This window comes from Aedes aegypti, chromosome 1 (genome assembly GCF_002204515.2).
Source record: "Aedes aegypti strain LVP_AGWG chromosome 1, AaegL5.0 Primary Assembly, whole genome shotgun sequence".
Lineage (NCBI taxonomy): Eukaryota > Metazoa > Arthropoda > Insecta > Diptera > Culicidae > Aedes > Aedes aegypti.
In genome coordinates, this window is record NC_035107.1 from 59,037,131 (window position 1) to 59,050,959 (window position 13,829).

The 13,829-nt window shown below is 35.0% G+C and overlaps 1 protein-coding gene across 1 annotated transcript in view; it reads right to left on the minus strand.

Moving 5' to 3' along the window:
* Nucleotides 1–13,829, minus strand: part of LOC110681501 (tumor necrosis factor receptor superfamily member wengen) — a 60,401-nt gene that overhangs the window by 13,991 nt on the left and 32,581 nt on the right. Inside the window, exon 3 of the mRNA XM_021857369.1 lies at nt 12,228–12,474. Coding sequence (XP_021713061.1) covers nt 12,228–12,474 — 247 coding nt within the window. The remainder of the gene's footprint in view (nt 1–12,227; nt 12,475–13,829) is intronic.

A 13,829-nucleotide genomic window follows, 5' to 3' on the forward strand; every position in this document is an offset into this window, starting at 1 on the left:
GCTATTTGAGCCTACTTAAGTATCTACAGGAGGTAAAGCCAAGAGCGGCCCTCATCGAAGGCTCTTATTCTTTTTCTTTGTCTGGTCAACCGACACCTTTTGGCATCGGTTGCAGTTTTACGTCAGCCTAGTTCTGGTGCTAAGCCTAAAAACGGTTTTTTTTTTTTTTTAAGACACCGACACGTTAATGCTTCCAGTGGACGATTAGCCTTTTGAAGGAAGCACCACACTAGACAACGGACTAGCATGCAACGCCCAGTGGCACAGTCGAAATACGTTCCTGACGAAACGTTTTTCCGGACTGAAGCGGGAATCGAACCCACACTCCTTGGCACGATGCGGTTAAATGCTTGGTTACACTAACCGCACGGCCACGAAGCCCACAGATCGTTGATCCTAGTCTCCTCCAAAAATTATGCTTGACATGTTCATTATCTTTTTGGGATCTTGTCAGTTTCGAACAAGCTATATAGAACTTTTGATGTGATGAGAAATCCACCCTGCGATTTTGAGGCCCCAGGGCCCCGTGCGGATCGCACCCTACTGGAGTCATCAAATGATAAATACTTTCGATCAACTTACTGAAATCTGTAAGATTATTCTAGAAAATTCGAAAAAATACCAAGTTGTTTTGTCACATTGGTAATTATAACCGCATAACAGTCACATTGAGATTGTAAATGAGCCTCGTAATGTAATAGCAATTAAATTTCTATCAGAATTATTTTCTGACTATTCAACAGGTATGCGATATGAGTTGTACAAAATATCAGCCTTAAATAAGCACTTTTGAGTTCCTGGTAATTTTTAGAAATTTTAGTGTCCTCCCAATGTGCCATAAAATGCACATTTGGTATTCCATTTACCGCCCATAAAAGCATGTTTGTCACATTCGACATTTTTGACATTTTTGAGTTAATAGCGGGGAGAGTCATCAAATGGCAAATACTTTCGATCAACCTTCTGAAATCTGTGAGATTGTTCTAGAAAATTCGAAAAAAATACCAAGTTGTTTTGTCACATTGACAATTGTAACCGCATAACAGTCACATTGAGATTATACACGAGCCTTATAATGCAATAGCAACGAAATTTCTATCCGAATTATTTTCTGACTATTCACCCAATATGCGATAGGAGTTGTACACAATTTCAGCTTCAAATAAGCACTTTTGAATTCTCAGTGATTTTTTTGAAATTTTGGTTCCCTTCTATACTGCAATAAAATGCAAACTTGGTATCCCATTTACTCAATGCTTACTTTTGTCTAATGTTACAAATATGCAATTATGGGCAGTTTTGCCCCACACTAGATTCGAACTCTTGCCCCACCGGTGGCACAAAAGTTCGTTTAAGACTTTGATTAACTTTGATTATACTTTATGTTTATTTTTAAGTTTTAACTTTGATTATACCACTAAGGTCGAACTTGTACCCCACTTTACTCTATGGATCAACTAAGGATCACTTTTCAGAAAAAAAATATTAAAAATCGTGGTGACGTTGCACAAAACAAAATAACACCCCAGGCAGTGAAGAATTTAGTTCTTTTCGAGAAAACCATTCAAAACTCGCGGTTTCTTGCGAAAAAGTGTTAATTTTGATAGAAATTTTCATCGTTGTCTATTCCACAGATGTGGATCAGTGGGAGAGGAGGATCTTTATTATCGATCAAATCGACTTAGGCTGTAAACGGTTTCACCCAGGGCCGTATTTATTTATTTATCCAAGGGGGCCATGACCCTCGGACCCCCATATTTAAGGGGCCCCCACAAAATACGACTAAATTGCTCATTATTTATAATTTTCAAATTAAAAAAAAACGGCTATTGGTGAATTAAAATTATGATATGAATTTTTCTGTTCAGCCATACTTCACGAAAAATTTTCTCCATTTTTAGTTATTGTGAACAGTTATTCCACCCAATAAATTGTTTTCCGACAAACATAACATTAATAACAGGGCATTTTTATGATTGCGGTCGTAATTAATAATTTATCTCATAAAATAGGCTTTTTACCATTTCATGCTCCTCTTAACACTTTTCATTAGACAATTTTAGCTTATCTTAAGTATGATGTGCATTTCATCTAATGAACATTTTCTTCCAAAAACGTAAAATATTTTATAATTCATATATTAATTACATTAAATATGTGTCCAATATGGAATGTTAAGATTGATTATTCAGTTTATTAGTAACCATAAATATTTTGAGGTGAATTAATAAATTTAATTGAATTGGTCTTACTTGTCTCGAGTAGCGGGGAAACTTAATGTTCAAACTTTCTACTTCAGCTTCAATATTTCATAGCCATAACTTCCCATGTATGCAAGCATTAGCATGCTGCCGTAACGTGACTGAACTGTTGGATTTGAAAAATATTCGCATTTGGAAATTATATTGAACAATTTGTCTGAACTGCTATTTTTAAGCCCCACTTGCCCCGTGGTACATTACAGTTTTCAAGCTTTCCAACACTATCTTTAAGTGGTGTTTCCGTCCCATAATATATTGAAATTCGTAGAAGATTGGAAGGGGGCCCAGATAGCCGAGTATACCCCATTAGGCATAAAGACGTTCGGCATAAGGACGTTAGGCATAAGTATGTTAGGCATAATGGACGTCAGGCATAAAGACATTAGGCATAAAGACATTAGGCATAATGTACGTTAGGCATAACATACGTTAGGCATAATGGACGTTTGGCATAAAATAACTTGCGTATATGTCATTCAAAAAATCTTCTCCTATCGAAAATTGTTCGGATCCATTTACAAATTCCATTACGTTGATGGGGATGAGTGGGTGTCTTTAAGATGTAACAGCTCATAAAAATAGTGGAAAATTCTCACAATAAGCGTTACGAGGGGGTAGTTTAATTGGTTGATTATAAATTGCAAATTCCGGTGTTATGAAATTTGACAATGAATCGATTATCGCAAGATATGGAAGAAGATTGTTATCATGGTCATGGTTCAGTTCAACCCATTTTTGTAAGTATCCATTTTTATTTGCAACTAGTGGTCCCGCCAAACTTCGTCTTGCCATCAAGTAGGCTGTTGTAAAACGTCATGTAATCCCTCCTACAAAATTACGCATTAGTCTTTCCCGGTTTTCTCGATTATTCCGGATACTATCCCAAACTTTTTTCTCACACGAACACGTCGCATCCCTTGCCGTGTGCAACTGTGAAAAACTGACGCCAATCCGTTCATCCATTCTCAAGTTATTTCGTGACATACAAACACCACTCCATTTTTATTTATATAGATAGAAGATAGATGTGCAAGTGTTATTTATTTTTAGAGATGTTTAGTTTAATGAATATATGCCATTTTTTACATTTTTCTTACATATTTGTGTAATTCTAAAGAAGGAAATTCTTCCATTTAATTATTAGTACTTATAATGCAAATAATTAACTTGAAGACAGTAATCTAGAGTCAAGCCAAAAATTCTAGTTATGATAGGTGATATTATCTTCAACAATATTCTGGTAGTGTGACGCCAATAAGAGCGTTACTTTCCTACTCTGAGTTTGCTCGTCAATTTAATGTGGTGAAAACAGTTCTTTTGCCTCTTCTGTCAACAATTTTCGATGGTTTTCAAACAATTTTCATCAGCCACATATGAAAGCATTGCCAAAAGCACCTCGAAAATATTTGAAATTCGTCGCGTTTGAATAGTAAAACTTGATTTACAGTCAATTTAACAGTCAAGCACAAATTTAACATAACGTAGCTTTCAGCATTAAGCATGGCGTTCATTTTTTAATAAAAATATTTTCATCTACAATTTCAATAACTATTGGAAAAGAAATAATCCACAAAACAGCATATTATTGGAAGAAGGTGCCTTTCTTACAATCATTAAATTGATCTAAAAAGTAAAAAGAACAGCCTATGATTCAAAGAAGGGAAAATGTATGATGGAAGTATTAAGAGCGATAGTGATATAATTTTTTTAATAAGTAAGTCTCAAAAGAACAGTTTAACTATAAGAGAAGAAAAAAAATCTGATTTTAACATTAGCAGCACTAACTCCAATAATTTTGTCGACAGTATAACTATAAAGAACTGCCTCCAATTTAAAGAAGGGATAATCTCTGATGAAAAAAATGTCAATAATATGTATACGACCTAACTCAAAAGATGAGCAGCAGTTACAGCGTCGTTCATATTCTTGGCATTACTCCCCAACCCAAGCTCTTAGCTTAGTGTTCTAGGAGCACTTCCACAGTTAACTACCAAATGTTTGCTTTGCCAAAGTAGCCATTTTGCATTCTTATTTGTGCACGACACATGAACACGTTTCCACTTCATGGCCAAGGAGCCTGGATCGACTTGAAACCGAACTAAAATACCTTCAGCATGGCTTTACTCTATGGTCACAGAAGTTACCACAAAGCCAATGAAGGTAATTAACAGCATATTCATGCTAATCATTTTATCAAGTTTTGTCCTAGAAATTGATCTCAAAGTATTCACAACTATGGGACGACTGCAAGGCAATCGTATTTCAAAGGACACAATTTTGATCTCTGAAGCCCACAATTACCAAAAAAGTCAGCTCACTTTTTACACAAATAATTTCATTTTTTGTATTTTGAGAATTATGCCTATCGTCCATTATGCCTAATGTCTATTATGCCAAACATCCATTATGCCAAACATCCATTATGCCTATCGTATTTATGCCTATCGTACTTATGCCTAACGTCCTTATGCCTAACGTATTTATGCCTAACGTCGTGCACCCCAGATAGCCGTAGCGGTAAACGCGCAGCTATTCAGCATGACCAAGCTGAGGGTCGTGGGTTCGAATCCCACGAATCGGGTTGGAAATGTTCTCGACTTCCCAGGGCATAGAGTATCTTCGTACCTGCCACACGATATACGCATGCAAAAATGGTCATTGGCACAGTAAGCTCTCAGTTAATAACTGTGAAAGTGCTCATAAGAACACTAAGCTGAGAAGCAGGCTCTGTCCCAGTGGGAACGTAACGCCAGAAAAAAGAAGAAGAAGATTGGAAAATTGGTTTGTTTTTTTTTTGGTTCTCACACAATTTGTACGAAGTGAAATATTGCTGAAAATATTTAAAACTGTTTTTCTGAAAAGCAAGTTTTTGTCACTTACACCCATTGATCACAACTTGCGCTTCTGAGGGTAATAAGCAGTCCAAACACAACTTAAATTAATTAAAACCTTATCCAGAACATTAAGTATGAAAGTTATTAGGAAAATTACCAACGATAACATACTATACCATCAAAATTGTTTTCTGAGAAAAAGGCCCCCACAAGACTCTGGTCCCAGGGGCCCCAAATTTGTAAATCCGGCCCTGGTTTCATCGATTTACTTTTAGTTAAAATTTAACAGCACGCTAGTTATTTCCCCTCGGGTTAAAAATAACCTTGATCTGGGGCATGGATAAACTTGACAGTTCGAAAGTTATTTTCTGCTCCCGTGAATTTGAGAATAACTAACCATCTGTCAACTTTGTTCTGAAATAACTACTCGACTGTCAAAGCTCAAACGGGTCGATCGCGAAGTTCAATTTAACCATTTGAGGGGAAAACAACTATCGAAATGTCAACTAATAGTTAAACGATTTGGTGAAACGATCACAGCCTTATATTATGGATCAGAGCACTAGCAGCAATTGTTCTGCGCGGTAAATGAATGGTGTGTTAGTGAAAGCATACGTTTTGGCGTTTATTTCGGAATCGTCTTACATTTGATTCATAACTGTAGTATGGTTTCCAATATCCCACAGTTATTAATCAACTCTTCTATGGTTGAGATTTTATTTTCTTCAGACGGAAAAATATGATTAAGCAAATTACAATAGATTGAGGATTTTATTTTATTTCCGAACGGGTTTGGGCCGAAAGGTCTCATATTTTCATGAAACTTTTTCCACTGGCAGGACTTATCAATATATGAATAAAAAAAAATTGAGAAAAATTCAGGGTCGCTTTTTTTCCCGGAAAGCTCAGTTGGATTTTTTTGTTTTCCTCTGACACTACTTACTTTGAAAAATCATAACTCAAGAACGAAGCATCGTAGAAACTAAGTTTTTTTTTATGAAAATGAAAGCAAATTTTCTAAGGAATAGAAAAAAATGTTAACTGAAAAAAATTGTCGTAAAGAAAAGCCGGGAAAACTATGTTCCAACTCGTGTAAGATTTTCAAGGAAATATTTTTGAGAACAGAATTTTATAAATTTCAATCACTGAAATTTTTAAGATGTACTACTTTTTAATTCCTGCGTTTGCGTTTTTTTTTTTTTGTGGAAAATGCCCAGATTTCTCGTACAAGTTCTCGTATAAGTCTGAAAATCATAACTGAAGATAAAAACGTCACAGAAACATTTTTTTGTCAAATCGGAATCAAATTTTCTTAAAACTTTGAGATTTTTTGAAATGGAATAAGTTTTCCAGGACATTTTTCACCGTTAAGGAAAATAAATAATGATAACCCGATTACCTATTCTAGCTTACAAACAAAGTATATTTGAAAAGAGCGATCAATAAGATCCAATCCTAAACATTTTTTAAATACGCTCATTTTTCGTTCCTAAAACATGATCAAATATTGCCAAGATGAGCTGTTTACAAATTTATACATTTATAAGTTTTTAAAGCTTATTTTCAAATTCATAAGTTTATAAACAAAACTACTTAAGAACGAAACAGCATAGAAACAAAGATTTCTTCAATCATAATGTAGGCATTTTTTCCAGCTACCTGTTAGGTAACTACAAAATTGACAGTTAAATCAATGGGTAGACAATATGGCAATTAGGTATTTACCAATTCTGGTTTAAAGCGTTGAAATGGCTTGAGAATCATAAGTTTACCAAAAAAACTAGCAAAGAGCAGTGAGAAAGTGCAAGTGTTGTCAGCTGTATATTACTCGTTATTACCGATGCTGTTGAAATGGACAAAGTTCAATACTACGAAAACTATTCGCTATGGTGTAACCCCTTCGCACTGGACGGCCACAAATCAGTAAGGACAAATTTACGCTCGATTAGCCATGGTCTCATGACCAAGTTTCATTCGAATGGAGTTCGATGGATTACGGAAAAGATGAAAATCTGCATGAAGTGCATGATTATGATTAGCCAGAAAAAATAGTTAATATTAAGATGAAAATGTAAGTTATATACTAAATAATTGAATAAATAAAATTTGAAAAAAAAAAATAATAATAATCTTATTTGTTCCATAGAAAAGAAAGAATCCCTTTTCAATGTAATGAAAAATTGAGGCAGAAATAGTTTTTTTTTTCAGTTTTTCTTAGCGGTGTAATTTTTTATGAAAAATATCATCCATACCGACTTATTCCAATCCCATATCTTTTATTAGATGTTTTAGAAAGTTTGCAATTGCTTTGATAAAAAACCTTTGTTTTTCCGATGCTTCGATTGAAATATGGGTTTTCGAAGAAAAGGCTTATATGGTCATTTTCCACAAAATTGGCCATAACTCAAAAATGAAAAAAAGTACATTTCAAAAATTTCAGCGACTAAAGCTTATGAAAAAACCTTCTCAAAAATATATTTTTGAAAGTTTTCCACTAATTGGAACATAGCTTTTCCGACTTTTTTTCACGAATTTTCTCAACGGTGGAAAATTTTGTGGAAAACTTTTCCAGTTAATATTTTTGTTTTATTCCTGAGAAAATTTTCTTTAAATTTCATAAAAAACTTTGTTTCTACGATGCTTCTTTCTTGAGTTATGATTTTTCAAAGAAAAGGCTCAAAATGGCACATTTGCACATTTTTTACTAAATTGGCCATAACTCAAAACCAAAAAAAAAACATTTCAAAAATTTCAGCGATTAAAGCTAATGAAATTATCTTCTCAGAAATATTTTTTTGAAAATTTTCCACGAGTTGGAGCATAGTTTTTTCCGGCTTTTCTTTACGAATTTTCTCAACGGTGGAATATTTTGTGGAAAACTTTTTCCAGTTTTTTTTTATTTTTGAGAAATTTTGCTTTCATTTTCATAAAAAAAACTTAGTTTCTACGATGCTTCGTTCTTGAGTTATGATTTTTCAAAGTAAGTAGTGTCAGAGGAAAACAAAAAAAAATCCAACTGAGTTTTCCGGGAAAATAAGCGACCCTGAACTTTTCTCAATTTTTTTTTATTCATATATTGATGAGCAATGCCTGTGGAAAAAGTTTCATGAAAATCTGAGACCCTTCGGCCCACTTTGTACGGAAATAAAAAAAATCCCCAACTCAGAGGTTTAAATAGTATATTAAACTTCTGGAAAATATTGAAGAATACACAATATGATTTTGACGTGAAGACAAGAATTTTCGCAAATTAAGGATGTTATCTGAACCAATAATATTTACGACTAAGTTTTAAAAAAATCGTTCGAAATCTGTTCGAGTGAATAGTTTTCCGCAGATTATACTTATTTAAGCACCGTTTAAATCCATATTCCTAACACTTGAAGCTTTGATGACTTCAAATTCATCTTGTGGGCAAATGACACAATAACAAAACCAACAATATTTCACTTTTTATCATAAGTTTACGCAAAAGTATGGAACAACATTTTGTGATTCGAGCTCCAAACACCATGAATAAATCCTATTTAAATAAATAATTGATCAAATCTGGTTTAACTGCCTTCAAATTAGAGAGTCGTTACAACACCCAGGGTATACAAATTAAATTTGAGTTACAATTGACTGTCACTTCCTGGAAATGTGATGACATATATCAGTGTTTGTAATAACGGAGATGAGCCAGATAAGCCGGGCTGCAAATCTCGTTAATAAAGATAATAATGATAACAATAAGTGTTTGGATTCGTTATACATTTCCAAGGGACTAGTGTATGGTTGAGAGTGATTGAATTAAATTTAAGAAATAAAATTTAGATTATGTAATTCCCATTTTTTTTTATTTTGTCATTGCAATTGATAAACATGAGTTTAGAAAGTTAACACCACAGCAAATAGACGTTTTACTTTATTGAACAGCAAAACTTTGTCATACACGTAATTTTAGCACCCTACTCTACATAATTAAAAACACCATAGTAAGCGCTGCAGAAGACTTACAAGATTGGCGTTTTGGACAAAGTTGTTCAAAATTAAACAAAGAACAACTTCGTTGAACACTTCGCAAACTTTGATGATGGAACGCTAACTTGAAAATCTTCAAACCTGGTTAAACTATTTCCGTATTTTGTTGGACCATCCTAATGTTCAATAATATCAAAATATAGTCCTCATCACATTTGCCGAAGACACTTTTGTTCGAGAAAATCATCATCATAGTGACCCAATGTGCAGTCTATTCAGCTTGACCCGCTTGAGGGAGATTTATTCAACTCAAAAAAATTTGTTGGGCTGATATTTCTGGCAAATTCAAAACGCATTCGTGCTCCAAGATGTCCTCTAAGGAATACTCTAAAACTCCTCAAATAATATTCTCAGAGATTTCTCCTGTTATTCTTCCGTTTCTTAGAGATATTTTGTCAATGCCGGCTGGATTTTTTTTTCCAATAATGACTTCCAGAATTTATTCAGTGTTCGTCTAGGAAACAAATTAGATATTTTTATGAAACTACTACCTGTAGTCCTCTAGAAATTTCAGAAACCATTTCTTTTTCCAAGCCTTCCATCAAGTATTTCTTCGTAAGTTCTAAGATTTATTGCAGGAGTTTCGACAAAGACTCATCAAAAAATTTATAAGTATGTCTTCAAGAATCATCTTATATAATCCTACTAAAACTCTTTCCAGAAATTTTGAAATTGTATGCACTTCCAAGTTCCCTCTGGGACTCCCTGCTGCTGTGATTTTTTCCATGTATACGTAGTTTCCAGTTATGGAGAGATTCTTGAAGAATTTTTCCAAGTGATTGCTTAAGATATTTCTAACAGGATCCATCCAGGAATTCCCTTACAAAAAACTATGTTGGAAAAAAATTATGAAAAAAATCTGAGGACATCTTAAAAGTAGTATATAAAAAAAATCCTTGTATTTTTCTTCCTTAAGAATTATTGAGTTTGCTTCAAATAATCATATTTAACCAGAATTTATCCCATAAGCTCATTTGACAGAGATTTTTCTCCAGGAACTTATGTAGTGTTTGCTTCTAAATTTCTAACTTCTTTCACGGATTACAAAAGGAAGAAAAAGGAACTTGGCAATACTCTTGTAGCCGGAGTTATTGCGATGAGTCACTGGGTCAAGTCGGGAAGAAAAAGGCGTTTTTTGGGATATGCTATTTCCAACGGAATTCATTTTATTTTGCATAAATCATTAAGATCTAATATTCAACATTATAAGTGAATAGTTTTGCACCGTTTAGAGTTTACCAGATGCGGCCACTCGGACTTAATGCCCTGAAGAACCGGCTCTTGATTTATTAGGTACTGAAATGTTTCAATTCTCTAAAAGTATAGATCGAACATAATAGTTCACTAAAATGCGTTCCCATTAGCTTGACACAGATGTAAAGATATAAATTGTGCACTTTATCATACATTTGAGGCATCCCGGGGACCCGAAAATGGTCATTTGCAGGATCAATCAAATGCAGTTGACATAATTATTCAATTTAATCGATTATCCGAAGGTTTACGCTGATTCAATTTTCTTAAAACTTGATATAGTGGCCACATTACAGCCGATTCTGTAAATTATATGTGACTTGAAATTTGCCTACCTCCAGGGGCACGGAAGCACAGAACCCTTGTCACCCGACCTGACCCAGTGATCCACCGCAAAAACTCTGACCACAGGAACATCCCTGAGATTCTTTGACCACTTCTAGAAACTAGATATGTGTACGAGTATACTGACAAAAAATAATGAAAATCCGTTAAGTATTCGCTTTAAGTTTTAAGTTTTAGTAATTTTCCTTTCACTCAGGCCTATACGGGTTAGATTAAAGGTAAGCTTTACAGAAGTAACAATAGTCTTCAGTGTCATATACTAGACTCGACTCGAAGCAGCGTACTAATTTATTCGCTTTTTTATTTACTCCATACAATATTTTGTGATCCACAATATCTTATTCGCATGAATGTAAAAATGTTACCAAGGGCATAACAGTTCATTAAATTATGTTTTTTAGTATTTTCATATCAAACCAAACTGCAGAGGTGAAAATACTTGGAAAATGTCTGATTTGGAATTAGATACCCTATTACGAACTAAGAGGATCAATTAATTACCAATCCACCACAAAACAGACTTCCTTTGACTATTCGTCTCTAATAAGAGGAACGTGTTAATCGTCTTTCCCATTCATCGCCACTTGACCGACCATCCGTATTTTACCTAGGTAGGGTATGTGTACCAGTATTCACCATTCTAAGGAAAAATAATTTTGATGGGTCAATCACGGAGGCTTATACAGTCAATATATTAAACAAAAGCTTTGAATCCATGTTTGGCAGGAAATATATAATGATTGGTCAAAAACATTGTTTTTGCACTTAAAACTTGCCTGGCGAATACTGGAAGACTTGTACAGGTATTCGCTATGTTTTTATTGGCGAAACATGGCACAAAAAAAGAAGAAAGCTCATAGAAATGATTTATTTTTATTAGTTTCTCAATTTTGGAGATTTTGAGTGTGTTGCGAAATAATTTGAAAGTGATTTAATAAACACTAAACAATTTATGAATATTTGTTCTCGTAAAACGATATATAATCCGGGGTGATGACTCAAGAACTGTGGCGAATATCGGTTATTCTACCCTACAACCAGTACACGTCCGTCTCACATTTCGTGCAAAAATAGTTCTGGACGGTCGTTTCCCGAGGCAACCACCTAACCTACTGTGCGGAGATTCGAAGCAATAAACGATCGCCATCCGTTTTCGGGGCAAACTCAACAAGACGCAAATCACCGCCTGCTGCGTGACGACGGATGACGACGAAGCATAACCTCAAATCGACCGTTTCCTCGTGCTCGAGTTTTTCGCTCCGTTCCGTTTGCGCATTTTCGCCGTCAAAACATGCGCGCTTAGGGTGGCCCATAGTGATCGAACTGCAAACACCCATTCCCAAAATTTGTTCATTGGGACCCCCTGAAGCAATTGTGAAGATTTGAGTAGAATCCGGGGTTCTAAACGAGCTCCTACCGTTAACTGTTTGATTTTGTTTTTTCTATAAATATCGACCACCTTAATGCGAGATTATTAGGTGTTTCATGGTATCGGATTCAGGAGACTTACCCGCGTCAAAATGTTTCTCGATTCGCTTCCACTGGCGCGTCTGGTTCAGCGCAATGATGGCCGCGGCGAAGAAGAACATCAGACATCCGATGATGGCCAGCAGCAGCGAGGCCGCCTGCCAGTCCCACAGGATTTCTTCGGTGTTCTCGTGCTTTCTGGCCGTGCCCGGATGTGGGTGTTGCTGGTTGGCGTGGTGCTGATGCGACCGATGCTGCTGGGGCCCGTCGGAACCGTCTTTCCGGCGTTCCTGGGGGGGGGGGGGGATGGAGAGAACGATTAGACTTCTCAAGAATAGATGTTTTTAATTCCTAATATCATTTCAAAACACTAAATTGATAATCAAAACATTGGAATTTGATAAAACTAAATTAATTTAATACAATCAACTCTCCCTAACTAGATATTGAAGGGACTATCGAGTATGTTATAGGACACAAAATCAGTGTAACTGCGTTTCAAGGACCCATCGAGGTAGCCATGAGAACCAACTTTTACTTTGGTTCTCTAACTCGATATCGAGATATAAAATATCGAGTAATGAAGAGTTGACTGTATAACAAAACTGGTGTTAGAACAAACAATTTCTCTATATCCAAAATTTGTGTTCAAAACATGATGTCAAAATTATTACAACCCATGTATTTTATCATTTTATTACAACTATATTATTATTCAAATTTGTGAATCTAGGCCTAAATGTAGGGAATTTACCTTGAAATAAGCACCTTATTCCAGAAAAAAAAACTAGTTTCATGAGCAACAATCTATGCTTATAATTTCAAAAATAAGCTCAATAGTTCACACTTAAGCTTACACAACATTATTAACACTCAAAGTTTACATGTAGCCTTAGTACCATCGAATTGTTAAGTACCACATTTCCGAAAGTATTGCTCAATCCTCCAAAAAACTGTCAATATTTCTACGCAAAACTGTCCTTAAGATAAAAAATGCACCGATGCCAAACCTTGAATTTTCAAGAGCACAATTCTAAAGAATCAGAAACCCGATTAGGCAGAGCATTAGATCGATTGAACACCACTAGCGAATGACCATTTGATCCAATTTTCAGCACAATTGATTGTCAGGATCTTTTGATTTGTGCTCTTGAAAATTGAAGGTTTGGATTCGTTGCCTCTTCACCTAAATAAAAATGAAGTAATTCAAAACCATCATAAGACATCTATGGATCAGAAAACATGGAATATCTATGTTGCCAACGAAACATTAAGCTTCTTTGGAAGGAAATGCTATTTGGTACCGACCTGATCAAAATCACCCCAGTGATGAATAAGCCCCCAGATAACTGTAACAATTTATTTATTTCATGTCATTTCAATTATAAGTAGACCTTGTAGTTACAATTTGAACTTAATATTATACAGTTTTGTACTTTAGTAAACAAAATCAAAAAAAAAATCTTGGTCGAGATACCAAAGCAAGATTAACTTATTGCCTTTCGAATGAGCCATAGCGTTTCAACTAACACTTCAGTCGTCGCGCTGTTGTATTTTGTACAACACTATTGATAATACCTCGTTTTTCGTTCACAACAGCAGCGTGATGGTTTTGACGGTGCTGAATCGCGCGACAACTGGCAGG